This window comes from Microtus pennsylvanicus, chromosome 14 (assembly GCF_037038515.1).
Source record: "Microtus pennsylvanicus isolate mMicPen1 chromosome 14, mMicPen1.hap1, whole genome shotgun sequence".
Classification (NCBI taxonomy): Eukaryota; Metazoa; Chordata; class Mammalia; order Rodentia; family Cricetidae; genus Microtus; species Microtus pennsylvanicus.
The window spans coordinates 43874528-43901999 of NC_134592.1; the positions used below are offsets into that span (position 1 = coordinate 43874528).

The window sequence follows — 27472 nt, forward strand, 5'->3', positions numbered from 1 at the left end:
ATGACTTATCATCCCTTTACTTACACTTTTACTGGATACAGTGGGATTTCCTGACAGAAGCTGGGAATGTTTTCTGGCAGAAGTTAAATCCAGTGAGCCTAAGAAGACAAAGAAAGCAGTGAGTGTTGCTTTGTTGTTTTCACCACGCACTGAGACCGAGGTCTCCATCTCTCATGTGAGCTCTAGCACGGGGCAACAGGTCCAGTCTGAGTGACTTTTAAATCACAACCTGACCTGCAGCACCCGTACAGACAGGCATGATACAAGAACTGAAAGCTCTGTAGTAATCTAAAAAACAAATGTGAAGACACTTCCCTGTAAAAGAAACTGAGAAAATACATGTAAATACATTCCAATGAAAGACGTTATGGCTGATATTTAGGAAAATAAGGATCAGTCAAAGCAATGAACTAGGTGAGATCTAAAATGTTGTAGGAGCAGACATGGGGTTGAACACCTCTTATTGCAGTACTTTAACGTGAATTTCTGTGTTGAGGCTAGCCTGGTTATAGAGTTACACAATGAGACCCTCTCTTGACAATTTGTTCCGGGGCTGGAGAGGCGGCAAAGCAGAAAAAAATATTTGCTGCTCTTGCAGAGGACTAAAGTTTCATACCTCCAATAGCCATCGGCCTATAAATCTAGCTCTAGGTAGATCCAACTACTCTGACCTCCACGGGCACATGAACTCTTGTCTGTGTGCATATGCACGCACACACGCGTGCGCACACACACACACACAGACACACACTTGAAAATATGCTTTTCTGAAAATTCTAAAGGGTATTTATTCAACGTGGAAAAAAATGTGATTCACCAGAACAAACCCATATATAGCGAGGCACGGTACTTCATGCCTTTAATCCCACCATTTGGGAGGCGGATTTCTGTGAGTTCCAGACCAGCCTGGTCTACAGTGAGTTCAAAGCCAGTCAGGCCTCTACAGTAAAACCCCATCTCCAAAACAAACAAATGAAAACACCAGACAGACACAAAAACCTGGCCTGACAGAAGGCCAGCTATAGTGGCTCTCCAAAAACCATCGAGTATATTGCTGTTCTTGCACACACACTTCATTAATATGATCCTTAAACTCACAGGTCTAAACAGCACCGCTGAACTGTAAATACAGAAGTCACCAAAGACTGAGTTATGCATTTCTCCTATGCCAGGTCGCATAGCACGGCCGGAAAGGAAGCTAGAACATTCAGTAAATGTTAAGCAGGTTATCCACGCTCACTGTATCTATCATGGGTGTGAACAAGAACGGGATGCAGAGTCCACACCACAAAGAAGTACAACAGGAAATATTCAAGTTTCATTCATTCTACATACATTTTGTAGACTGTCTGGCTATTCCTCCAGTAACCAAGTTATTTTTCAAACATCCGTACAAACCAGATTTGTATCTTACACTTGAGAAGGTAAACACCAGCTAGAGATGAAAACAAAGCCTAACAGTTTACAGAAACATAAACTGGTTGGAAAACGGCAACGCTTGGAATCACGTACCATTTAACGTTCCATTTGAGCCAGTCCTCATTCCAAGAGCAAGACGTTTATTTGCAGACAATGCTGGAGGAACACGGGGAAGCTCATCTTCCAGCACAGCCAAGGTGGCCCCTTGCTTTGGGGAAACCACCTCTCGCAGTCTCCTCGCTGGCATTTTAACCCTTCTCCCCCTTTCCTGGCTAAACTCAAAGTTTTTCATATGGCTAGTCACAAAACAAGTCCCGTGGATCTCGTAACAGAGGGACTTTCTTCTGGGTTCACAGATTTGAAAATACAGTTTCGCTTCTTTAAAGGAAAAGGAAAGGTGGAAGTGGATTTGATGAGGAATATTGAAATTCCAAAAATGATTGTGAACTTAAAAAAAAATCTAGACAACGTATGCACAAAGCTGTAAATTTCAATTTTGACGTGCAACCCAGGACTAAACACGACAGGAATGTCTTATTTACCTATTAATCTCGCCGAGTATGTTAATACACCAAGGGAATAAATCTGAAAGGAACTGTACCAAGAGACGAGAAGACGCTATGGGAGTCGTACTAGCTGAGCCCTCCCCGACACCCTGGGCTGCTGCAGAAAACCCAAACAGACGCGGAAGCGGGCTTGAAATGTGCGCCAAGACAGCGCGCAGGGGACGTTAAATAAAATCCTGATTGTGAAATATCACCCTCGTGCGAGCTGAGTAGCTTTCTTCCTACGAGTCCGGACGCGATTTCGGACAGCTCGATTTAGCCCACCGCGGCCCGCAAACACGCCGCCCTGTCTTTTCAGGTGACAACAAATTCGGTTGCCCGCGCGTCAACACCCTCTGCCCCCCAAAACCCGCCCTTGAGACTTAGCACGCCTGCGCGCAGAGATCCCTCCCTCCCACCGGAAGTGAGCGCCCTGGAGCAGCCTGGTGCTCTGCTGTAGGTGCCCGGGTGGAAACAAATTCCCCAAACGTAAAAGACTCCAAAGAGATATGATTTTATTTTTATTTTAAAGGCAACATATCGCGTTTATTTTTGGATACGATATCAGGTCTTCCCCGAGGACTGAAGAACTCTCGAGCAGCTCATAAACACGTTTTGTTTATCTAGGGTTATTTACACTGTAGTAACGGTAGACCGTTAGAGACCTAGGTTTAAGTATATTGGGCTTCCTAAAACAGTCGACAGATTCGGTCGCCGTGGGAAAGGAAATGAACAATACGGAGCACCGTCTAACACATCGTCACACCAGTTAATTCTTTGGTGATTTTAGAATTCACTTGGGGTACTGACTTTTCCTCCTACACCTTCCTAGGTGTAACGAATCTGCGAATCTGCGTCAGCGGGTCTAAGCACTCCCTGACATCATCGTCCCCACGTGTTCTCTGCTGCCCAGCGGCGCGGCGCCCTCCTTACTCTGACCCTCGGATCTCAGACCGCCGCAGCTCCTCAGCCCGGTATCGGTGTCGGATGCGAGAGCCTGTGGCTAAGTACGGACGTTTTCCCCCTGCCCTCCGGGTTGGCGGGCCGCGGGGCGGCGGGCTTCGCTCGGGGAAGGGGGCCGCCGCATGCACGCGGGGCGTGGGGCTGCGCAACCGGCAGCGCGACACGGCGAGAGGCCGGACCTCTCCGGGGGGCCTTGTCACCCGAGGCCCCGGGACTGGAGGGCTCGGGGCTCGCCTCGATGACCTTGAGCTGTCAGACAGGGCTCCCTGTCCCGAGAATCCCAGACTCCCTCGGTTCTGACCGTGCCTAGAATACAGGGGCTCGCACCCTTTCCTGATCTCATTTTGGAGGACGCTCAGGTTAGAGCCATTGCGCCTTGCTAGAGGCATTTAAAATAGATGAAGCAAAGTCAAAACAGTGTAAGATGTCAACGTAAGAAACAAATTTTATCTCTTGTATTTCGGCTGTGTACGTTCCTACGAGGCTAGAGTAAAAAGCCGCCTTCTAGTCTCACCTTTGAAGAACCTGTTATTTTGTTCGTGGTTGTTGCTACTTAATAAGTTTTGTGATTAATCGTTTTTGTCTGTTACATTTTCTCTTGTCCCTTAGATTTAATATGTTGGTTCTCGATTGTATAAGACAGAATGACATTGTCAGATCTGCAAGAGACCTTAGAGATGAATTAACTTCCATAATCAATGTAAAGCTTAGATATGAAAAAAAAGACCTTTCCCCTCAAATTTCAAAACGCTGAGCAACAGCAATCAGTAAACTGACTTGATTTGAAATTGAATATCAAACCTGGGCTAACCCCAGGAAGTCTTGTTCTCATCCTTCAGTATTTCAGGGTTCTTATCTTGAAGCCAGACTTTGGATCAGGAAAGCAATATGAATTCTTTCTCAAGTGCTTCTAACTCTGATTAATACTGAGTTAAAAGTTACCTACTATTAACACTTGGGTGTAGTGGCAACCTTTGATCCCAGCACTCTGAAGGCAGAGGCAGGCTGATCTCTTGAGTTTCAAGCCAGCCTGAAATACAGAGAGTTCCAGGACAGCCAAGGCTACACAGAGAAAACCTATCTTCAAAGATAAAAGCCAATGCAAACAAACAAAAAAGTTGCCAGTCAATCCCACAATTTATCTAACTAAACCTCCTACAAATAATCTAAAGGGTCACGTGGAAGATAATAAAATAATTTAGATACTTGAACTCTCAAAGTAGACACTGATTGCCTTTGGACAGAAAGTAGCTGGGGAGGGGTATGGATTTTTTTGTGTACTTTTTTTATAAACTAAATTCCCTACCCTATTCTCCCCCTGCCTTGCTCTCCCCTCCCCTCCCATACATGTATAGATATATTTTGCAAATAACTTGGGTATCATGAATTTTAGCCCTAATTGTTTCATTCTGTGTCTCTTTAAGGACATTACACAGAGCCAGGCAGTGATGACGCACGTCTTTAATCCCAGCACTTGGGAGGCAGAGGCAGGCAGATCTCTGTGAGCTTGAAGCCAGCTTGATCTACAAGAACTAGTTCCAGGACAGGCTCCTTAGCTCTGGAGAAACCCTGTCTTTTAAAAAAAAAAAAAAAAAAAAAAAGACATTACACAGTCTCAGAAGACACCTAAGATAACATTTAGATTTAAAAATTTCTTTGTTGTTAGAATAGGCGCCTGCGGCCTTAAGCCTTTAAAAGGCCAGATCCCACCCACGCTGGAAGTGATCTGCAGTTTCTATCTCCCTTCTTCCCTCCTTCTCTGCTGGATATGATAGTCATCCCGCCCCAAACCCTCCTCTCCATCTCAGCCTGTAGCCCTGACTGTCCTGGAACACAAAGAGTGAATACCTCTCCCAAAGTGCTGGGATTAAAGATGTGAGCCAGCACACCAGGCAGGGCCCATTTTTGTAATAAACCTCATTCCTGAAGGGAATTGTGTATCGGCTTTCTTTTCAGGGACTGATTACTTCCCCATAAAGAAAATCTCCTTTTCCGATTCAGGACACAGATAAGGTCCACACATGCTTCATTGTAGCGGCTCTTACATCTCAGTCTACATCAGCTATCCACTCTTTAAAGCATTTTAAAAATAAGGCTTCGTTTTATGGGCGTGAGTGTTTGTATGTATGTGTGTATGTGTTCCTGGTGCCTGAGGAGGCCAGAGCAGAGTGTAGAATTTCTTGGAACTGGTGCTGCCATTTGTGAGCTCTGTGGTACTGGAACCAACCTTGTTGCAAGAGCAACAAGTACTCTTAACCATTGAGCATCTCTCTAGCCCCTCCTAGCATTTTTGAAGGTTAGTCCAGTTGTCTTCAGTTATTCTGCAATATGGATTCTCCTGATTATTGTCTTATGATCAGAGGAAGAGCCTGTATTTTTAGGCCAGAATGCCACTAGAATGATGCTGTGTGCCTTAGGGCATCCTGACAAGAAATTCTGCCTATTTTGTGTGATGGTAGGTTGACCCATTTAATTATGGTGTTGACTGTCTGTCTTACCAGTGAAAAAGAGACCGTTTTTTCTTAAATAATTATAGAGGTATATCTTGTTCCCTGGCATATTTCTTGGTTTTGTCCATTTATGAGCTTCTACTGAACCCCAGGGATGTGCATCACAGTCCGTTAGTCAGGGACTAGGAACAATTACAGCAGCCCAGAACAGCAGAAGAATCACTTGCCGTTAATTAAATATAAGCATTATTAAGATTTAGTTTCAGTTTGTACTAGGTGCCTATAAGAAGTAGAGTAATCATATCCCTACTGGGCTCTTATTAATTATTTTGTTTGTTTGTTTGTTTTGTTTTTCAGGATGGCTTCTCTGTGTAGCCCTGGCTGTCCTAGTACTCACTCTGTAAACCAGGCTGGCCTTGAACTCAGAGATCCACCTGCCTCTGAGAAGAAAATTAATTTAGGAAAAACAAGGTGTATTAGGGAAGAAATAAATAACAAGCTGGGCATAGTGGTGCATACCTGTGCTCTCAGCACTTGTAACTGTCCCAAGTTCAAGTCCAGCCTGTGCTACATAGAAAATTTTAGGTTTCATGAGACCGTGTCTCAAAAAACATAACACAATCATGATGTTGTTATTATTATATTATATAATTATGATTAATTATTATATTAATTATAGATATACTTAATAAATGTGACGATGTAGCCAAAGTCAAAAGAACTTATAACAGAATATTGTAGTTTATTTGCCATTTCATACAGGTGTGCAAATGTAATGGGAGAAGTCCTGAATTTTACAGACTGAATGACTCAGGTGGTCCTGTGTTGTCAATCTCAAAGTGATCCCCTGTAAATATACTGTTTGAACTGTTATCTTTCTTAGAGTTTTCAGAAGAATCAGAAGAAAAGTTTAAGGTTAGCATGACTTTTTTAAAACAGCTAATCTATAAACTTCAGACTGTATAAATTTCCCTTGGTAAAAAGATAAAGTGGCCTGCAGATATAAACCGGTGATGGAACTCTTGTCTAGCATGCACGCTGCTCTGGTTTGACTCCTACGCCCAGGGAAAACCTGATGGATCCTTTTATTCAGTTTAGTAGTAAAAAAGGGGAGGCTTTAAAATAAATTCACTGTAGGGTGTGCGGTGCACACTTCTGATTTCAGCATTCACACAGTGGAAGGAGAGAACCAGCTCAGCTCCAAGAGTTGTCCTCCTGTTTGTGTACTGAGATAAACGAAGGCAAGCTTAAAAATATTTTTAAGCCATGTAGCAATTGAGCAGGTAAAGGTGCTTTCTGCACTGGGGAGGCAGAGGCAAACAGGTCTCTGAGTACAAGGCTAGCCTGGTCTACATTGAAAAATCTCGATAAACAACACCAAACAAAATTAGCTAGCCAACCGAAATTCAGATTTCATTAAAAAGAAGAGCCTTCGCAGTCATATAATACTGCATTCAATTTTCAGGTAAGAAATCCAGCCTCACAGAAGACATTCAAGCAAAAGGCGGGGCACTTGCTTTTCCAGAGCAGAAAAGAAACTCATGCATCAGAAAAGGTTTGCGCTTGTTGGCTGATAAAGTCTTTACTCTTAAGTTCTCTACTTCTCTGAGATGTTGATTAATCACAAAACTAACACTGTTGCTATTGTCAGACTTAAGTGAAAGCTGTCCCTTGTCTCCAAATGACGGGGTAACCAGAGAGTCACCCTGTCTTAATGTTTGCCTCTGTAATAACAAGCCAATAGAAGTGATCTCTGGAAATGAGGATCAAATATAAAAGGATAGCCAGAACTGGAGAGATGACTCAACAGTTAAGCGCATTTGCTGCACTTCCAGAGGTGTCTGTAACTTCATTCAGCTCCAAGGGTCTCACATCCTCTTGTAGCCTCTGAAGGCACCTGCACTCACAGGCACAGGCAAAGGAGGAGATTGCTAAAGACATACTAAGAGACATTAACAAAATCACTTAGCTGGGCACTTAGCAAAATCATCCTTGGCTACAAAACAGCCTGGGCGACATGAGACCAATTGTCACCAGTAGTGACAGAGGAGCGTGAGAGGATTGAGACCTCCCAGTGTACCAGTCCCTGACACAACATTTAAAGATGTGCTGTATCATGCTTCTCACTTGTTGCTGAAAAAGTCTAGAATTTCAACCTGTGGAAACACAAGGTTAGACATAGGGAAAACAACCAAATTTTGGTTATTAGTTATCATATAAGTTTCTAAGGAAATCAGATGTATCATTTTCAGCTTTAACTGTCGAGTCTGAGCCTTACAGTTGGCAGCGTGTTCTGGATAAAGCAAGCATGTTTTATTCTCAAATTTTAAAGTTCTCATCAGTCGCTTTGTTTACTGCTTAATTCTATGCAAATTATATTACCAAATCTTAGGTCTCTTTAGGATACTTTCCTTTCTTTATGTAGCTTTAAAAAGTGTGTATGTCTGCCTCATGTTTGAAAGTGCTCTTGGCAGCCAGAGGAGGGTGCCAGATCCTCTGGGGCTGGAGTTACAGGTCCCAGTGAGCAGTCTGATGGCATGGGTGTTGAGAACTGAGCTCTGCTTATCTGGAGGGCCAGCAAGCACTCTTGACTTATGAGCATTTCTCTAGCCTCTTTATTCGGAGGGTATTACTTACCTCACATAGAGTTGTGACATTAGAAGTCACATATGCCTTTATCCAGCTTTGCACAAACAAGAATAACATCTTGCAAAGCTAGAGTGTAGGGTCTAGCCTAGGATACAGATGCCAGTATAGTCAAAATACAGTACATTTCTATGTCATAGGTCTCTCATGTAGCAACACCCTCTCCTATTCAGTCCTCTCTTCTATAGCCAACTGCAACTACTATTATGCTCTGCATTCATGTAATTCTCTCATTCCAAGACTATTTCAGCCAGGCATGGTGGTGCACACCTTTAATCCCAGAACTCAGGGTCAGAAATAGGAGAATCTCTGAGCTTGAGACCAGCCTGCTCTAGATAATGAGTTCCAATTCAGTCAGCACTGCATAATGAGACTCTGTCTCCAAACAAAGAAAAAAAGAGTATTTCATAAAATCATACCTTATCTAATCTTTTAGAATTGACTTTTTTCTTTCCATTGATTATTTTTAAATCAGGTAAATTGATTCCTCCCAGTTTAGTCTTTAGTTAGCTACTCTAGTCCTTTTCATTAACATCATCTTACCTATATAATAAATCTTGCTGAGATCTTAGTAAGAATTGCATTGGGTATATTAGTTTTGGGGAAATTGACATTCTTATTATATTGAGTCTTTTAGTCTATGAACATAAAATGCCTCTCCTTTTTTTGTTTATTAAAATTTTTTGGCCAGGTGGTGGTGGCACATGTCTTTAATCCCAGCACTCAGGAGGCAGAAGCAGGCAGATCTCTGTGAGTTCAAAGCCAGCCTGGTATACTGAGTGAGTTCCAGGACAGGCTCCTCTCTTTCAAAAAATGAGAAACAAGCTGGGCTGTGGTGGCTCACAGTTTTAATACCAGGAGCAGGGGCAGGAGGATCTCTGAATTCCAGGACAGCCAGAGCTCTTACAAGGAGAAATCCTCTCTTGAAAAAAGCAAAACAAACTAAGAGAAAGAGAGAAACAAAAAAAGCCCCTAGAGAAACGAAAATCAAAACAAAGGGGCAAAAAATGAATAAAACAAAACTAAGCAAAAACCCCACAGAAATGGTCTTGAGTTCCTCCTACTGTTGTCCGATCACTGCCTCTCCAGTTTTGGGGTTCTGATGTTTGTCTATAGTTTTCAAGATCTGAATGTTGTACATGTTTTGAAGGGTGACCTCTGAGTACGTCTGGAAGGGAATCATGGTAATTAGTATTGCATTAAGTTGCATTGTGCATGTGCTTGTTGCTAGGTGTAGAAGTAAGTTTGGCTTTTGTGTGTCACCAAAACCTTGCTGGGCTCCCATATTGGCTGTATGAGAGTTTGTGTCATCTCAGACTGGACTAGATCTGTGCCCACTTCCAGCCTTTATGTGTTGTATTTCCCCTTCTTGCTTTACTGCACTTAGTGATGTTCTCCTTGTACCTCCTAGCAGATGTCTTTGTCTTCAGCCTTTTGAAATAGAGTCTCAAGAAGCCTAGGCTAGGGGCTAGAGAGGTGCCTCAGCAGTTAAGAGCACTGGCTGCTCTCCCAGAGGACCCAGGTTCAGTTCCCAGCACCCACATGGTAGTTCACACCTGTCTGTAACTCCAGATCCAGGGAATCTGACACATTTGTGATACAAAATGCACAAAAAATAAAAAAATAAAGTTAAATAAATATTTAAAAAAGAGAAGAAGTCCAGGCTGGCCTGATCTTACATTTTACAAAGCTGATCCTCCTGCCTCCACTCCACCTCCCAAATACTGGGATTACTCATGGATGACACTCAGCCGCTTGCTTACAAGTATGTCTTCCAATGGGAATGTGGGTTGAATCCCATAATCCCCAGCACTCAGGAAGCCAAGGCAGGAGGAACATGGGTTTGAGACAAGCCAAGGTACACGGTGAAACCTTGTCTCAAGGGGAAACAAATATCTCAACAAGGGAAAAAAAACTTTTCTGGGGGGTGGAGGACTATAATTTTATATTAATGTGGAGTTCATTGAGTCTGTGCTGTTTAAGGTTCACTCCTGCTTGAATTTGTAAGTTTATGCCTTTGGCCAAATTAGGAGACCTATCAGTCATTATGTATCTCCCTGGCTGAGAGGAGCTAACGTGCCTCATTACTGCTCCCTGTGTGACCTCTCCTATTCACCACAGGGAGAAGGGTAGGAGTGCAACCCTGAACCTCAGCCTTGTGATAATGCCACAGAGAAGACTGATTTAGTCCCGCCAGTCTCTTATAAGCTTTCCACTGATGTGTGGTTGTCTTATCCTGCTATTGGGAATAAAATCCTGTTCTTTTATTAGCCTTCTCTTGACACCACCCTAGTACAAGAGTAGCTCATTGAAGTCTAAGCTTCCCATTTGGCTTAAGCTAATGATATGATGGCAGGGATGTGGACCATTGGAATTTTTGTTGTTTTCTCATTTCATTTTTAACGATAGTGTTTGCTAGTACAGTAGTTCAGATAGATATTATATATATGTGTGTGTGTATATATATATATATATATACATATATATACAGGTATATACATTTCTTTTGCTGATTTTGTTGTTGTTTTAATTAGACTAGGTTTTGAGGGCATCTTGTTTTTTTATTGGTCACATTTGGAGGTTGCCAGCTTCTCCAGTTTGAAGTCTATAAAACAAAAAGCACACAAAGGATTCATCCCTGTGTTTCTTAGATCCCAAGGCCCCTAGCTGATCTGCTGCTTGCTCGCTGCCTCTTCTTTTTTTTTTTTTTTTTTTTTTTTTTTTTTTTTTTTGGTATTTTGAGACAGGGTTTATCTGTGGCTTTGGTTCCTGTCCTGGAACTAGCTCTTGTAGACCAGGCTGGTCTCGAACTCACAGAGATCCGCCTGCCTCTGCCTCCCGAGTGCTGGGATTAAAGGCGTGCGCCACCACCGCCCGGCTTCGCTGCCTCTTCTTTTCTTAGATTTCCTTTGTATGTGATGCCTAGCTTCCCAGCTGTGTAGAGAGTGGATAAAGAAATGCACATCTGCACCGTCCCCTGAAGACAGTGCATGGTGTTTCTAGAGGCTGGCTTCTTTGACCGGTCAGTGGCACTTAACACCCATGAAGTTGCAGTACTGTTGTTCCTGGCACACATAAAAAGAATAATATTTCCCATTACTATTAAAGCATCCTCTTAAGTAAACACAGTTATGTGTTTCATTAATCATTACTTCAGAGGAAACTGGGCTGTAATGTGTAGAATAAGACCAGAATAGCAAGTGCAGAAGACCTAATGCTTTCCCTTAAGTATGGCTTTGTAAAAAATGTCAGCAGTCATCACTAACATCTTAGGAAGAAAAAAAAGGATCAAAAATTCAGTGGGGGTGGGGTGGTACACTCACGGTCATGAGTGGAATTCAGTGGGGGTGGGGTAGTGCACTCATGGTTGTGAGTGGAATTATGTGTTACATGATTTAATCAAAATGAGACTTCTGGGGCTAAAGAGATGGTTCAGGGGCTAAGAGCACTTGCTGCTCTTAGAGAGACCCGAGTTCAATTCCAAGCACTCATATGGCAACTCATAACTCCATGTATCTGTCCTATTTACTGTCAACTCCATATAAGAATATATAACTCGCCAGGCGATGGTGGTGCACGCCTTTAATCCCAGCACGCGGGAGGCAGAGGCAGGCGGATCTCTGTGAGTTCGAGACCAGCCTGGTCTACAGAGCGAGTTCCAGGACAGGCTCCAAAGCTACAGAGAAACCCTGTCTCAAAAAACCAAAAAAAAAAAAAAAAAGAATATATAACTCTTAGGCCAGGCAATGGTAGCTCACGTCTGTAATGCCAGTATTGTAGGGAGAGGCAGCTTGTTCATCCCGGCTGCCCAGCTAGCTTAGCCCCAAAATAACCACACAGAAACTGTATTCATTAAAACACTGCTTGGCCCATTAGCTCTAGTTTCTTGCTGGCTAATTCTTACATCTTAATTTAACCCATTTCTATTAATCTGTGTATCGCCATGTGACTGTGGTTTACCGGCAGGCATCTGTCTCAGGCAGAGGATCATGGTGTCTCCCTGACTCTGCCTTCTTCCTCCCAGCATTCCTTTTTATCCCTGCCTCCCTGCCTACCTAAGTTCTGCCCTATCAAGTAGGCCAAGGCAGTTTCTTTATTCATTAACCAATGAAAGCAACACACAACAGAACTCTACACCATCCTAACTCTGGGGAGATAGAGGCAGGCAGATCTCTGTCAGCTCAAGGTAAGCCTAGTCTATGGAGTGAGTTCCAGGACAGCCAGGGCTACACAGAGAAACCCTGTCTCAGAAAATAAAAAAAGAAGAATGTAAAACTCCTCTAACTTTGTTTGAGAACTCTGAGTATCTCTCATGAGCCAGTGTTGATTTAACTATAAATAACATTTGTTAAAAATAGTGTTTGTCAACAATTGGTAGATTACATAGATTAGTAACCAGAATTGATAACCAATAGGATAGTTATGAAAATTTAGGAAGAATTTGAGAATTTCCTTGGTTTTCCTTAAATCCCTGCTATGAAAGGGGCTTTAGTAAGTAGCTTCGCCAGACAGTAGGATACTGTCTTACTGTTAGAGATTTGACTAAGTCAGGGCCTGGGAGTTCCACATCTGGCATTAAAAAATAACCTGTCATTAAAATCTGTGAGATTATGGTTTATGATTATATACAATTAGAAATTTATAAAATATAAACAGCTATCTCTTTGGGTGTCTTAAAAATACACTTATAAATTGACAAGTTTTTTTTTTAACTTTGAAATCAGGTGAATAATAAACATACTGAAAGAATATGGCTGCACAGATACCAGAATCTGACCAGATAAAACAGGTAAGATACTATAATTAAGGGGAAAGGATCTTGGCTAGATGTGGTGTTACCCACCTTTAATCCCAGCACTCAGGAGGCAGAGGCAAGCTCATCTCTCAGAGTTCAAAGACAACCTGGTCTACACGGTGACTTCTAGGACAGCAGGGCTCTGTAGAGATACTATCTCCAAGGGCAGTAGAGACGGGCCATCCTGAGCTACATGCTTGTGGGTGGAATTATCATGAGTTAAATTCTTACTCAAAACAAAGAATACATTCCCTCAAACCATATTTTAAAACATTAAAATGTATGTTAGGTAGCAGAGCATTTTCTGCTTTGTTTTTGAGGCCGCAAAAGCATCCTGTTATGTTGTCTTTTGGGCTTCTAGGCCTTTAGACTCAGGTGATCCTTATCCTCAGCCCCTTAAGTAGCCAGGATATCAGACATCACTCCTCTGTAGCTGGCTGTAAAAACTGAGTTGGACAACAGTGAGGAGAGAAGTACAACTAGAAAGGAAGACCGTACACTGTGCATTAAAGCTGCTTAAGTCAGCAGAAGACTCCAGATGAGGGAGGGGTGGAAGAAACGGTGCGCCAGGCTAGTTGTCTGAGTATCCCAAGTCTCCAGTCATCTTGGCGGGAAAGCTGGGTCTTAAAACACGTCTTGTTTCCAGTTTAAGGAGTTCCTGGGAACCTACAACAGACTCACGGAAAGCTGCTTTCTGGACTGTGTCAAAGATTTCACCACGAGAGAGGTGAAACCTGAGGAGGTATGCAAAGGTCCCTCACTGAGACTTCCCCAGGCTGCCATTCACATGCCATTCTTAGAGGAGCCAGTCAGTCATGACCCGCGGCACCAAGTTAGTGATACAAGATGACAGTTGTAGAGAAGCTTGGCGCGGCTCTGGTCTGGCCCGAGGATCTAGGTTGGCTTTAGAAGAGGGAGTGTGACTGTGGTGGCTCATAGCTCACGTGTGGACACCGAAGCCCGGTCTAATCGGCATCTAGGCTTCTAGTGTCCTTAAAGATGTTTATCTGCTGAGAGTGACAGACTTCCAGTAAACATTCATGCCAAAATCTAATTTGTTAGATAATTTAACTTATAAAGTTTAGAAGATACCAAGTATGATATTCATTTTTTAAAGGAATATGTTTTAGCTATTCCTTGCCAATTTTATACTTGTAGACAATGGAAGTTGATCATGTGATACTTTTGTTTTTAAAAACCATACTTTATCTATAGCAATAAAATTTACATATTAAGTAACACTAAGTAGAATGTTCTGATATAATTTTAAGCAAGAAAAAAGGGTGAAAATTAATTGTTAAGCCCCTCTCCATAACAAACTTTTTTAAAGTCCCTTTTTCAAAAGGGGATAGATCTATTCAGTGACCAGTCATGTCAAGTTCCCACTGCACAGATGGTCAATGGGACTGAAAAACAAACCAACTTTCAGTCCCTGCCTCAGGAACAGCACATGCCAGATTCTTTCCCAGGCAAAAATGATTCTTGCTATCTGGATATCCAGAAATTTGAACTCAGATCCACCATGAAAAGAATAAAAATTTTGACAGGTTAAAATTGGGAGAAAAAATAGCTTTATTACCCTCATTCATGACTGAGATGTATCCTTTTGCCCACAATCCATCCATTCTTTTTTTTCTTTTTTTTTTCACAAGCAACACTAAATGGATTATCCATCCATTCTTACCACCTAACATTACCTTCTCTTGTGAAGCTTTGTATTACCTGCATTTATATCCATTTACATATATATACACATACAGGTTATACTCTAGGGTCTGCATGTGAGGGAGGGCCTGGAAGACTCGTTCTTTCTGAGTCTGGGTCACTTCAGAGATAGTAAAGTGAGGTTAAGCATGCGTGGAACCCTAGCATTTGGGAGGCTGCGGCACAAGATTCTGGTATCCAGACCAGACCTGGCTGCATAACAAGACCTTGCTCAAGAGAAAAGTAAAGGTTGTGAATTAAGAATATGCAGAAACAAGTTTCTCATTAACAAAGGAAGAAACCTTTTACTGCTTATACATTTGGACCTTGAGTTTGTAGAAAATCTGGTCCAGACCTTTCATGAAGGCAGGGCACACCATTGCTTCTGTGCCTGCAGACTAATAGGAAATTCATAAACTTTAATTCTAGCCAGTGGATGAAAGCATAAACAGTTTAAAACTATGATTATTGCAAGCCAATGAGAGCATTTAATTTGCAGATCTACCTAAAGAAAAGCAAAGTTCCCAGTGGTGGCTCCTTCAGAATACAAGAATGTTTATTTTTGTGTTGCCTTTTGGACCTTCCCCTTGTATTTCTAGGTTACCTGTTCAGAACATTGCTTACAGAAATATTTAAAAATGACACAGAGAATATCCATGAGATTTCAGGAATATCATATTCAGCAGAATGAAGCCCTGGCAGCCAAAGCAGGACTCCTGGGCCAGCCCCGGTAGAAGAGGGCCAAGGCACAGATGTGCACTGAAAGACTGCCAGCAGCTGCTGCACTGGAAATGAGGATTCGTCTGGGAGAATCCCCTGAAGCACAGCAGGAGTGGTGGTCAGCCATCTGTCGTGACTACCTGACCAATGGAAACCACCCAAGAAACCAAAATCACTGTTCACCAGAAAGAATCAAAACAGAAGGCCTTACTGTTGAGTGAAATGGTAAGATGATGCAGTGTTGTTGAGCCTTAAGACTCAGCTGCGTGGTCACCTTGACACAAAAATAAACCAGTTTCTTTCTTTGTGACTGTTAATTTTAAAAGCAAAACGTGTCCAATCATGTATGAGATAGAAAAAGTTTATTACCAGAAGTAAAATAAATGAAAGTATCACGGAGCGGTTGTTTTTACTGTACAGACACACTATTCTGTCTGGGCTGTGATGCGTTGAGATGCTTCAGTCAGGATAATCCTTTAAGTACTTCTGTTCATACATGTCTGCTTCAAGTTGCTGGTAGATACACAAAACAGTTATGTGCTAGTTATTCCAAGGCATGGCTACTCTTCCTTGCTCCTTTTGTCACATTAGATAGTGCACGTTTTATCCTGGCTGCACTTTAAAGATCCTTAGGCAACATCCCTTTTGAGGCTAGCTCAGAAATGTTTATGGCTGTTATGCTCTAATATAGCCTTACAGTTTGTTTAAAAACAGAGTCCAGGCTAGTGAGAGCTCAGCAGCTAAAGGCATTGGTACCAAGCCTGGCAGCCTGAGTCCCAGCAGCGGAAACCACCTGGTGCAAGGAGAACTGTCTACCCAGATAGCTCCTGCCCTGACCCATATGCCATGGTGCCTGAGTGCGTGCACACACACACTCCAACATGAATGGTTTGAGTGTAAATAATAACATGCAGCTAATGTGACCAATTGAGTAAAATGAACCAGAGTTGAATTTGTATCTTATGGCTAATAAATTCTGAAGCAGATTCAACATTTGCAGAAAATTCTAACGACTAAATCTAAGTACTTTGTTTTGTTTTTTTTTTAACCCAAACTGGCAAAAGGAAGAGCTTCTAAATGGACTTTATCTGCTACCAATCTAAAGTCACATCGCAGCACACTGTTAGCCCTGTATGTTAGGTTTACGAAGGTATTTCTCTGTTTTGTCAACGTTAGTGACAAGTACCATTCTGCTTTAAAATTGAAATGTTGAAACACATACAAAGTAAAGTACATAATTCGCTCTAATAGAACACAGAAAATAAGCTAGTCTTACCTTAATGAAAGTAGAACCAGAACTAGATAGTACTTGAGAACCTTGGAGTCCACAACCATAGTCATTTATTTCTCTGTAATCAAGTTCACCTGGTTATATAATGTTCCACAGGATAATTAAGTACGTGCTCACCTGGCAGATAAGGGGAATTTTGTACAGTAGCATCTGAAATACCTCAGGAGGGAGTGTGTGTTTGTAAAACGTCAGAAGTTCCTTGGGTTGCCCACACACTAAAAGGGCATTGGTGAGATGTTCAACCCCTATTCCGTGCTCTCCTGAAACAGATTGGTACAGGTTAAGAAAGAAATTGAAAGGGTTATTATTTTTAATAATTACGGGGAGTGGTCTATGTGTACACAAGTACAAAGCCTGTAGAGGCCGGAAAAGAAGCCCAATTCCCTGGAACTAGTTTTGTTTAGAAGTAGGGTCTTTATGTAGTCCTGGCTTGATATGTAGATCAAGCTGACCTCACACTCACAGAGATCCTCCTGCCTCTGCCTCCTGAGTGTTGGGATTAAAGATGTGCACCACCACACCCGACCTTCTGGAACTGTAGTTACAGATGGTTGTGAGGCACCTGATGTAAATGTTGGTTGGGACTAGAACTCTTAGGGGCTAACTAGTGTTCTGTCTGTAACAGAACAGTAGGCGCTCCAACTGCTGATCATCTCGCCAGACTTTAGGCAAAATTTTAATACTCTTTAAAATGTATATTCTACAAATTACGAAGAAAGCAGCAAGCATTAAAACGTAAATACATATCAGCCAAGGGGTGGCACACTTCTTTATTCCCAGCACTCGGGAGGCAGAGGCAGGCGGATCTCTTGTGAGTTCGAGGCCAGCCTGGTCTACAAGAGCTAGTTCCAGGACAGGCACCAAAGCTTAAAAAAAAAAAAAAAAACATAATGGCTATGATGAGTGAAGAGCACCGGTGGGGGGCACTAGGCATCTGAATAATTAGATTACACAGTTTACTCACTTGAGATGTGCACTCTTGCACTGGGAATGCTCTGTCTGGGGCATGGAGGGTGGCCATGCAAGGTTTTTTAATCTTGTAGTCTTCATTAGTATGAGGTAGACCATCCATGTTTGGTAAAGTATGAGAGACGGAACATCTGGTGTGTTTATTTTTTAAATGTATTTGATGTGTATGTATAGGTGTTGTCTCCATTTGTGTCTTTGCAGTATAAACATGGTGTTGAAGCCAAAAGAGGACATTGCATCCCCCTGGGACTGGATGGAGTTAGATGGTTGTGAGCCACCACATGGGCCGGGGATGGAACCCAAGTCCTCTGAAAGAGCAGCTGGTGCTCCTAACCACTGAGCCATTTCTCCAGCCCCATTTTGGTTGTTTTGAGGAAAGTTCTCACCATGTAGCCAGTCTTGGCTGACCTGGAACGCTTGCAAACCCCTGCCTCTGTGGTTAAACTTTTAAAAAATAACTGTGGTATCAAAGCACCAAACAAGACTTATATATATTAACACCAATTACACATTCTGATGAAAAAAAGATTTGTAAACCAATTTTTGTTTGTTTGTTTGTTTTTCAAGACAGGATTTCTCTGTGTAATAGTCCTAGCTGTCCTGGAACTTGCTCTTATAGACCAGGCTAGCCTCATACTCATGGAGATCTGTCTGCCTCTGCCTACCAAGTGCTGGGATTAAAGGTGTGCTCCACCACCGCCTAGCTCTAAGCCAATTTTGGGAAGGAAAAATAAATGCGTTTGCATTTTTGTTTCAATCATTCCCAAATTTGTACCTTACCCACCTAGAAGCTTAAACTAATATGTAATAGCTCTTTGGGAATAAAATGTGATAAAAATGCGTAGTTTTGTGACGGCACCATAGATGTTCTAAAATAATTCATCAGTTCTGAGGCATCATTATTAGAGAATGTCATTGTCACATGAACACTGAAGAGTGTACTTGGTATAGTCTACTGCATGTCTAGGCCTAGCATGTGCATACAGTGTACACTTGTGCAGTAAGCTCTTAACAGAAACAACCTGACATTTTCCCCCTTTGACTTAAAATTACAATTCAAATTATAACGCCTCACATCTTCAATAAAAGCTAAACTTGGGAGGTTTTGTCCATTTTAATTTCCCCATGTCCAGGAAGGATCTAGGTGGTTCTATGTGGATGTCTCACCTCCACCACTTAGCTACACAGTGCACAGCTAGCAAGTGCCCTAACTTATGAACCCCTAGTTTATACAATTTGAGGACTCCTGTTTAGGACAAGTACACAGAATTATGAATAAAAAGATTGCAGGGGCTGGAGAGATGGCTCAGTGGTTAAGAGCACTGATTGCTCTTTCAGAGGATGTGGGTTTAATTCCCAGCACCCACATGGCAACTCACACATATACACACGCAGGCAAAATGCCAGTGCACATTAAATATTTTTTTTATTGCACTGGGACTTGAAAGAAATGGAGATGTTTAGCATAACTTCCACTAGCTTATGCAGAGTTACTCTTGTTATATCATCATGTCAGTTCTGACTTCATTAAAGTTGAATTTTAGTTCATTTAAAAATGACTGAGGGCTGGAGAGGTGGCTCAGAGGTTAAGCACACTGCCTGCTCTTCCAGAGGTCCTGAGTTCAATTCCCAGCAACCATATAATGGCTCATAACCATCTGTAATGAGATCTGGTGCCCTCTTCAGGCATGGTGGTGTACATGCAGGAGGAATATTGTATACATAATCTTTAAAAAAATGACTATCCAAGGTGGCGCGTGCCTTTAATCCCAGCGCTTGGGAGGCAGAGATGGGAAGATCTCTGTGCGTTCAAAGCCAACCTGGTCTACAAGAGCTAGTTCCAGCTCCAAAGCTACAGAGAAACCCTGTTTCAAAAAAAAAAAAAAAAAAAAGAACTACTGTCTGGAGGTTGGAGAAATGGCTCAGTGGTTAAGAGCAGTGGCTTCTCTTCCAGAGGACCTCGGTTGAATTCCCAGCACCCACACAGTGGCTCAGCCTTCAGTAACTCCAGTTCCAGATCTGACTCCCCTTCTGTCCTATGATCTAACAGAGCTTGCCTGAAGATCAGAGTTCAGAGCTATGCCAACAGTTACCCATAGAGGCCAGGCAGTGGTGGCATACACCTTCAATCCCAGTGCCCAGGAGAAAGAGGGGTCTCTGAGTTCAAGGCCACACTGAGCTACAGGAGACTGACTCTGTCTAAAAGAGAAACACAACTCACACAAAGGTGGTCCCAGCACTTGGGATCCCACGCCTTTAATTCGGGCTGAGCATTGGTAGAAGTAAGTACTCTAGTGGTTGGCTACTCTGCTGCTCTGATTGTTCAGTATTAACCCTATATCTGATTCCAGGTTTTTATTATTAAGAACAATTAGAATTCATGCTACAGAAAATACATTTTACTTAATAAATGTAAAGCTTACTCTCCATCGTTATCAGTTATCCATTATCTATGGTACAGCAGATTCCTTTCCCTGGTGGCACTCAGCAGGGAAATTAAGAAAGCATTGCACATACACTGTTCGTACAGAGCGCATATCACCTACCGCCACTAACAATATTGAGACCTCAGGTGCTTCTAGAATTAGATAAAAATTAAAGCAAGTGGTCATGAACTATAGGTCCCTCTTGGTCTCACACTAAGTATAAAGCTTGACTATCCTGTAGCTCACTAGGTAGATCAAGTTGTCCTTGAACTCAGAGAAATCCTCCTGCCTCTCCCTGCCAAACTCAGGATTAAAAGCGTGTACCACCATCTCTGGCCGAATTTTTTTTTTTTTTTTTTTTTTTGGTTTTTCAAGACAGGGTTTCTCTGTAGCTTTGTTGCCTGTCCTGGAACTAGCTCTTGTAGACCAGGCTGGCCTCGAACTCACAGAGATCCGCCTGCCTCTGCCTCCCGAGTGCTGGGATTAAAGGCGTGCGCCACCACCGCCCGGCTAGGAAAATTTTTATAATGCATTTTAGGTGATCTTTTGGAGACACTGTAGCCCAGTCTAGCCTCAAATTCACAGGTATTTCAACTCTGCCTCTTGAGTTCTGAGATTACAAGTATGTTCTACCATACTCAGGTTAAAAGTTTTGATTCTCAATATTTGATAATTCAGAAATTTCATTTACTGAGATTTTTTTTAAAAATATTTATTGTGAATACAGTGTTCTACTTACATGTATGCCTGAAGGTCAGAAGAGGGCACCAGATCTCATCACAGATGATTGTGAGCCACCATGTGGTTGCTGAGAATTGAACTCAGGACCTTTGGAAGAGCAACCAGTGCTCTTAACCACTGAACCATCTCACCAGTCCCCTCATTTACTGAGATATTTAAATGAAGTTAAACTTTTTGATATTTGTCTTGGTGTCCCTTATCGACATGCTTTTCAGATTCAACATAGCAATGCTAATTCTAACATGGACATGGGGACAGTAACATCAAGACAAGATTCGGAGACAACTTTTAAAACTGCAGTGAGTTGGTTACCACATCTAGCCAGTTTACCTGATACTAGATACTAACCAGTGTTTCCTTCTTACTCTCCCTTTCTATGTAATAGTCCAGGCTGGCCTCAAACTCAGTCCTCCTGCCTCTACCTCTCAAGTACTGGGTTTGTAAGCATATGCCACCATGCCTAGCTAATTAAATAGTTTTCTGAAGAAAAATGATTTTAAAATTTACAAAATACCTGGATGTGGTGGCACATGTCTTTAATCCCAGCTCTTGGAGGCAAGTGGATCTCTGAATGTGAGGCTAGCATGATCTACAAAATGAGTTCCAGAACAGACAGGGCTACATAGTGAGACCCTGGTGGAAAAACCACAACAGAAAGTCAAAACAAATGAACAAAAAACCTGAGAATGTTTTTATTCTTACCTCTAGCTAAACAAAGTTTTCCCATTTGCACCTCTTGCAAAAAAAATTCTTGTAGTTTCTCCTTCTTTGCTGGATCCCATAACTAAAGGATTTATAAAATATGTAATGATGAGTAATGAATGTAAGGTACATAGTTACTGTAAAATTAATCTTTAAAGTATCTCTTAACAAATAAAACACACATTTAAAAGAGAAGTGCCTCTTAGGCCAGGCTGGTGGACATATCTCAGCACTTGGGAGGCTGAGGCAGGTGATGGAACTTAGTGTTCAAAATGTTCCAGACCAGCCAACACTACAAAATGAGGTTCTATCTCAAAGATAAAGAACATAAAAGACACCTCTGATCTCCAAATCCCATGAGTGACAAATGTTTCTCTAATCAATTTCTAAAATGGAGTTGCACAACTTCGGGCAGCAAGAAAAAAGCACAGCATCAATTAGGTGGAGATGCCCACCGCCACCCGTCTCCATTTTAGTAGCCCCACCTTGAATAGCAGACCTTGGTAGTGACACAATGTAGGGTGTAGGGGTTTTTTTCATTTTGTTGTTTTGGGGGTTTTTTTTTTTAAAGATTTATTTATTTATTATGTACACAGTGTTCAGCCTTCATGTATGCCAGAAGAGGGCACCAGATCTCATTACAGATGGTTGTGAGCCACCGTGTAGTTGCTGGGAATTGAACTCAGGACCTCTGGAAGAGCAGTCAGTGCTCTTAACCTCTGAGCCATTTCTCCAGCCCCCCGGGGTTGTTGTTTTATTTGTTTTTTGAGACAGAGTTCCTCTGTTTAGCTCTGACTGTCCTAAACCTATAGACCAGGCTGGCCTCGAACTGAGTGCTGGGATAAAGGCATGCACACCACTGCTGAAGTTCACGTTGCTTTTTGAGACAGGGATTTGCCTATCTACTTCCCAAGCACTGGCATTTTAGGTACATGCCACCACAACCAGTTCTATTGTTCTTGATTTTGGTGTTTGTCAGTGTAGGTTCTGGGGCTCAAACTTGGGTCCTCACACTTGCTGGGTGAACTCTACTGAGTATTCTCCCTGCCCTTTTCAGGCAGAGTTGTGCTACGGAACCCCGGCTGACCTTGAACTCACAATCCTGCCTAAGATCCCTAAGTGCAATAAGTGCAATAGGATTGCAGACATGCCCACCACATACAGCTGACCTCTGTCTGCACTCTCCTTTCTCCTGGGCCAGTGAAGCATGGGCGGGAAAGCAAGGTCCTGGTGTGAGGGGAAAGGAAGCTCCAGCAGAGAGAGGTGCGAAGAGAAAGTATTTCTTTTGGTTTATGCATCTAGGCAATGAAAAAGTTATTTTAACAATTATGTGAAAAAAATCTGAAAGTCCTGCTTCTTCGTCTATCATACTTCAAGTCATTTGGGTTTTCATTGTTTCTAATGCAGACTTGCTTTTCTGTCTCTAACCCTCCACCTACCAATCTCATCTCCCATATTGACACCACAGTTGTCTTTTTAAAAAAGAAATCAGCCAAGCAATGGTGGTGCACGCCTTTAATCCCAGCACTCAGGAGGCAGGGGCAGGTGGATCTCAGTGAGTTTGAGGCCAGCCTGGTCTACAGAATTAGTTCAGGACCTCTAGGGCTGTTGCACAGAGAAACCCTGTCTCGAAAAACAAAAGAAAAAAGTAATTATGGGGCTGCAGAGATGGCCCAGCAGTTAACACTGACTGCTCTTCCAGAGGAGTCCCAGCACCCACACGGCAGCTCACAACTGTGTGACTCCAACACCCTCACACAGACATGCAAGCAGGTAAAACATCAACGCACACAAAATAAAACTAAATGTTTTTTTAAAATGTAATCATGCCAGGTGGTGGTGGCGCACACCTTTAATCCCAACACTCGGGAGGCAGAGGCAGGCGGATCTCTGTGAATTCGAGGCCAGCTTGGTCTACAAGAGCTAGTTTCAGGACAGGCTCCAAAGCTACAAGGAGACCCTGTCTCGAAAAAACCAAAAATAAAATAAAAAGGTAATCACAAAATCACAATAATTCTCTGAAATAAGTTATCACCACAACTGTTTCCCACAAGAGAAAAATGTATGGACTTTTCAGTTAGTCATTCAAAGCCTTCCAAGATGACACCAGGATTGCACTCAGCTATCTCTTCCCCACAGCATGCCGTGGGTACCGCCACTTCCCATTTGTCTCCCTGTACTTGTACAAATGGACAAATACAATGCGCCAGATGCTGTTCTGGATATAAGTCAATGAAGGGTAAACACAGACAGGGCTGTGAGAAGCCTACTCTAATAATAAGGAAAAGTCAAGTCGTGCACGCACACACACAAAGTGCAAGGGCAACAGTTATGGATACATGGGCTGTATCAGACCCTGCCCAGGTGAACCTGCTCAGGGAAAGACACCTCTACATACATGCCCTGTTCCTCCAACACTCCCCGTTTGCTTCCTTAAAAACCAACAAATACTCTGGCTTTTTCCTTTTCTGTTCTTTTTGTTCTTGTCTCGGTCTTCTATCTAGATATCATGAACTGCCTGTCCTTCCCAGGTAGGCTCCCTCTGCTCTGGCCAGCCGCCACCGCCATCACCAGAGACTCTGGTTTCTATTGCTATTCCCTATGCTGCCGAAATAACTTATTCTCTTTCTCTCTCTATTTTATTTTGGTTTTTCGAGACAAGGTTCCTCTGTAACAACCCTGGCTCTTCTGGAACTCACTTTGTAGACCAGGCTGGCCTCAAACTCACACAGATCCGCCTGCCTCTACCTCCCAAGTGCTGGGATTAAAGGTGAGCACCACTGCCTGGCCTTATTCTCTTTTCTGATCCTTCTAACAGACCCATGCCTGATCGATCTAAGGGTTGTTTTTTTTTAAAAAAAATATTTATTTATTTATTTATTATGTATACAGAACATTCCTTCCATGTATGCCTGCAGGCCAGAAGAGGGCACCAGACCTCTTTACAGATGGTTGTGAGCCACCATGTGGTTGCTGGGAATTGAACTCAGGACCTTTGGAAGAGCAGACAATGCTCTTAACCTCTGAGCCATCTCTCCAGCCCCAATCTAAGAATTTTGTTTCTCTGGTTTTTTCTTCCTTTTATTCTTTAAAAATGCCCAGAAATCAGCACTGGCTTCCTAAGTCTGGATCCGTAGCCCGGGCTTCAGAGCAAGTCCTCTCAGGTTCTGTCCTACTTAGCTCAGCTTTACCAGACAGTTCTGCATGGTGATTCCTTTCCAAACTGACTTAGTGATCAGGCCTGGCATATTCCCTGTTTTGCATCGTTATGCGTGTGTAGCACCTTCAGTCCTAAAGGCATCCCTGATACCACGCTCCAGATTCAGTATCATTCCAGACTCGGCAACAACCCCAAAGCTTTATGCAGAAAAATTGCATTTTCCAAAAAAGCCAGTCACAACAATATTCCCCATCTTAGCATCTCCTTTCAGAACGCTGTCTCTCTGTCGTGTGCTGGAGTCCATTCCTCCCTGCTTGAAACGGAGCCGTCCTCGGGGCCGTGAGAAGAGGCATTACGTGGCAGCTCTCCCATCTGCATGTTCTCCAGCACACCGCTCTTCTGTGTTCAATGCATGTAGAGTATCTGTGCCTGCCTGCTTACCCCTGACAACCCAAACCACTCCCTCTAAGTAAACACCCAGCATCAACTGGCAAGCAAGGATGACTGGCTCACCATCTCGCCTGGAGCCCGCCTCGCTGCAGCTGAGTAGAGCAAAGGTGTCATTCCCCCACCAAACCTGCTCAAACTGCAGATCCAGAAGCCAAGGATCATTTTACAGACACTAAGCTTAACCAAACTGAATAGCGCTGTACTGATTCCACACTGAGAATGCTGTCTTTCTCTAGGATCCTGTTACATGCGCTGGCTTTGTCCACTGCCTTGCTTTGGGGTTCTTCTTACACCGCTGTTATTATTATCTCTGCCAGTTCTATCTTAGTGTCTCATAATTGGACCTTAAATAGGTCCCAGGCCTGAAAGATGATTAGGTATTCTTGCAATTTTGGGTTCATGGGAGTTAACTAAAGCTGAGTCAATAATCAACATGACCAAATTCTTTTTAAAAATTATCAGTGGGGGCTGGAGAGATGGCTCAGTGGTTAAGAGCATTGCCTGCTCTTCCAAAGGTCCTAAGTTCAATTCCCGGCAACCACATGGTGGCTCACAACCATCTGTAATGAAGTCTGGTGCCTTCTTCTGGCCTGCAGACATACACACAGACAGAATATTGTATATATAATAAATAAATAAATATTTTAAAAAAAATTATCAGTGGGGGTGGGTCTGAAGAGATGGCTCCGAGGTTAAGGGCACCAGGCTGCTCTTCTTAGGACCAAAGTTCAATTCCTGGCATCGACATGGTAGCTCACAACCTTCTGTGACTCCAGTCCCAGGGGATCAGAGGCCCTCTTCTGACCCCTACAGGTACCAGTTATGTATGTAATGTATAGATTACATAGATGTGGCAGGAAAAACATCCACACACATGAAAGTTAAAAAGAGAAATATAAATAAAATGACCAATCCAGGATAGTGAACCGGCCTCGTAGTAAAAGCACTGTCAGCCAAACCTGGCCCCTGAGTAGACACCTGGGACCCAACGGTAGGAGAGAATGGACCCCTCAAGCTGTGTTCTGACTTTCATATGTGGGTCACCCTCTCCCTCTGTCAACAACAAAACAAAAAACTAGTCAGTCATATTCCTTGTTGACTGGCTGTGAGGATATGGGAAGGTCCAAGTCTCTCTTCTTTCTTCCAAGTAAAAAAGTGCCTGTTCCTACATTTATTTTATAGACGCCTTTCTGTTGTGATGTTTTGTTTGGCCCAGGCTAACCTCGAACTCCTTTTTCCAGTCTCAGCTTCCCAAGCACACATGTGCACCAGGCCCTATTCGTACTTTAAAAAACAAAGCAAATGTACAAAAAAAACTACGTTGTTTTGTTGTTTGTGTATGAGTATTTCGCCAGCATGTCTATCATTGATCATGCGCATTCCTGGTGCCTCTTGGGGGTCAGAAGAAGGTGTTGGATCCCCTGGACTGGGTTACAGATGGGGTCTGTGAGCCATCATATAAGCGGTAGGAATCAAATTTGGACCCTCTGCAAAGGCAGCCAGCGCTCTCAACCACTGAGCTGTCTCACCAGTCCCTCATACTGTGTCCTTATCAGACCCACTTTGCCCTCCTTTGCTTCTCCTTTGTAAATAAATAAATAAATAATAAAATAGAATAAAACGATTAAATAAAACGATAAAAGCAGGTGTCCGGCACTGGCAGGACTCCCCTTGGGCTTCTAGAAGGCTCTTTGGCGGGTCTGTTGCACTTCACCTGCCTGGCCTCCGCCTGGGCCTTGGACTGTCCAGCTCTTCTCTCTGCAAACACAGGCATGAGCTGGCTGGGAGTCGAGTGGCCGGCTTGGGGACCGCCCCGGGCTCGGCCGCCCGCCCTCGGCCCCGCTGTCACTCACGGTCCCGCTGGCAGCGCCGGATCGCCAGGTCTCTGTGCCGCCTTCGGTCCAGGTAGACGCAGTAGCCTAGCAGGACGAGAGCACCACCCGCTGCCAGGGCCGCCAGGAGGCCGAATCCGAAGCGGACGCTGGGCATTGGGCTGCCCAGCGAGCGTTGGGCGCGGGCCGGCCACGCGTGGGCAAACCCGGGGTCCCGAACCCAGAGCCGCAGGACTCAGAATTCCTAGGCTTCTCCAGACAAGACCCATTTCCGCGGCAGGGGCATCCCCGCGTACTTTGGCTGCTTGGGTTTCCCTTGTGCTTCAGTTGGTCCCAGGGCAGCGCGGGTTATCTCAGGCCAGCCCTAGGCAGTGCTAGCCAGTCTGGTCTCCTGGATGCCTGGAGCACTGGCAATCCAAGTTCTCCATCCACCGTAAGTCAGGAGAGGGAAAGGATTCAGAAGCAATAGCCTAGGAGACAACAAGCAAGCAAACAAAATTGTTATTCTGTTGGTGCTTTTTTATGTTTATTTAGCAAACACAACAAAAATAGTCAGATTTCGCCCCAAATATCATAACCTAGATAAAGACAAAAAACTAAATTTTGTTTTTTCTTCTTACATAGATGAATAGGTGTTTTGCCTGAATGCATGTGTGCCA

At 43.2% G+C, this 27472-nt stretch overlaps 3 protein-coding genes across 6 annotated transcripts in view; 1 reads left to right on the top strand and 2 right to left on the bottom strand.

Annotated features, from left to right (window-relative positions):
* Kiaa0586 (KIAA0586 ortholog) overlaps positions 1-2349 on the bottom strand; it is a 94354-nt gene extending 92005 nt beyond the window's left edge. The window contains exons 1-2 of one of the 2 annotated variants that reach the window (XM_075947849.1): positions 1513-2349; positions 25-98 (exon numbers count right to left, since the gene is read on the bottom strand). In XM_075947849.1, coding sequence (XP_075803964.1) covers positions 25-98; positions 1513-1711 — 273 coding nt within the window. In that variant the 5' untranslated portion in view covers positions 1712-2349. The remainder of the gene's footprint in view (positions 1-24; positions 99-1512) is intronic. The other variant, XM_075947850.1, reaches the window with a different exon arrangement.
* Positions 2350-2842: 493 nt separating this feature from the next.
* On the top strand, positions 2843-15634 carry Timm9 (translocase of inner mitochondrial membrane 9). 3 transcript variants are annotated; one of them, XM_075947852.1, is made up of 5 exons: positions 2843-2971; positions 6843-6932; positions 12748-12812; positions 13465-13560; positions 15122-15634. In XM_075947852.1, the coding sequence occupies exons 3-5, from the start codon at positions 12774-12776 to the stop codon at positions 15254-15256; spliced, it is 270 nt and encodes an 89-aa protein (XP_075803967.1). In that variant the 5' UTR covers positions 2843-2971; positions 6843-6932; positions 12748-12773; the 3' UTR covers positions 15257-15634. The 3 variants fall into 3 exon arrangements, with proteins under 3 accessions (XP_075803967.1, XP_075803969.1, XP_075803968.1); XM_075947854.1 differs by having other exon boundaries at positions 2846-2971; positions 15191-15393; XM_075947853.1 differs by lacking the exon at positions 6843-6932 and having other exon boundaries at positions 2858-2971.
* Positions 15635-15637: 3 nt separating this feature from the next.
* Tomm20l (translocase of outer mitochondrial membrane 20 like) lies at positions 15638-26970 on the bottom strand. Its single transcript, XM_075947855.1, has 5 exons — positions 26835-26970; positions 26696-26739; positions 21372-21453; positions 16651-16793; positions 15638-15755 (listed from the first exon to the last, which is right to left on the bottom strand). Exons 1-5 carry the CDS (start codon positions 26968-26970, stop codon positions 15702-15704), a joined length of 459 nt encoding a protein of 152 aa, XP_075803970.1. The 3' UTR covers positions 15638-15701.
* Between the last annotated feature and the right edge of the window lie 502 nt (positions 26971-27472).

Bases quoted from the DNA above. Each gene is read 5' to 3' on its own strand.
- Tomm20l (XM_075947855.1), bottom strand. From the start codon at position 26,970: ATGCCCAGCGTCCGCTTCGGATTCGGCCTCCTGGCGGCCCTGGCAGCG. The intron at 26,740-26,834 runs GTGAGTGACAGC...CTGTGTTTGCAG, and splicing joins CCGGCGCTGCCAGCGGGACC to AGAGAAGAGCTGGACAGTCC. The intron at 16,794-21,371 runs GTAAGAATAAAA...AATCTGTTTCAG, and splicing joins AAAACTTTGTTTAGCTAGAG to GAGAGCACGGAATAGGGGTT.
- Timm9 (XM_075947852.1), top strand. From the start codon at position 12,774: ATGGCTGCACAGATACCAGAATCTGACCAGATAAAACAG. The intron at 12,813-13,464 runs GTAAGATACTAT...TCTTGTTTCCAG, and splicing joins AATCTGACCAGATAAAACAG to TTTAAGGAGTTCCTGGGAAC. The intron at 13,561-15,121 runs GTATGCAAAGGT...TTGTATTTCTAG, and splicing joins GAGAGGTGAAACCTGAGGAG to GTTACCTGTTCAGAACATTG.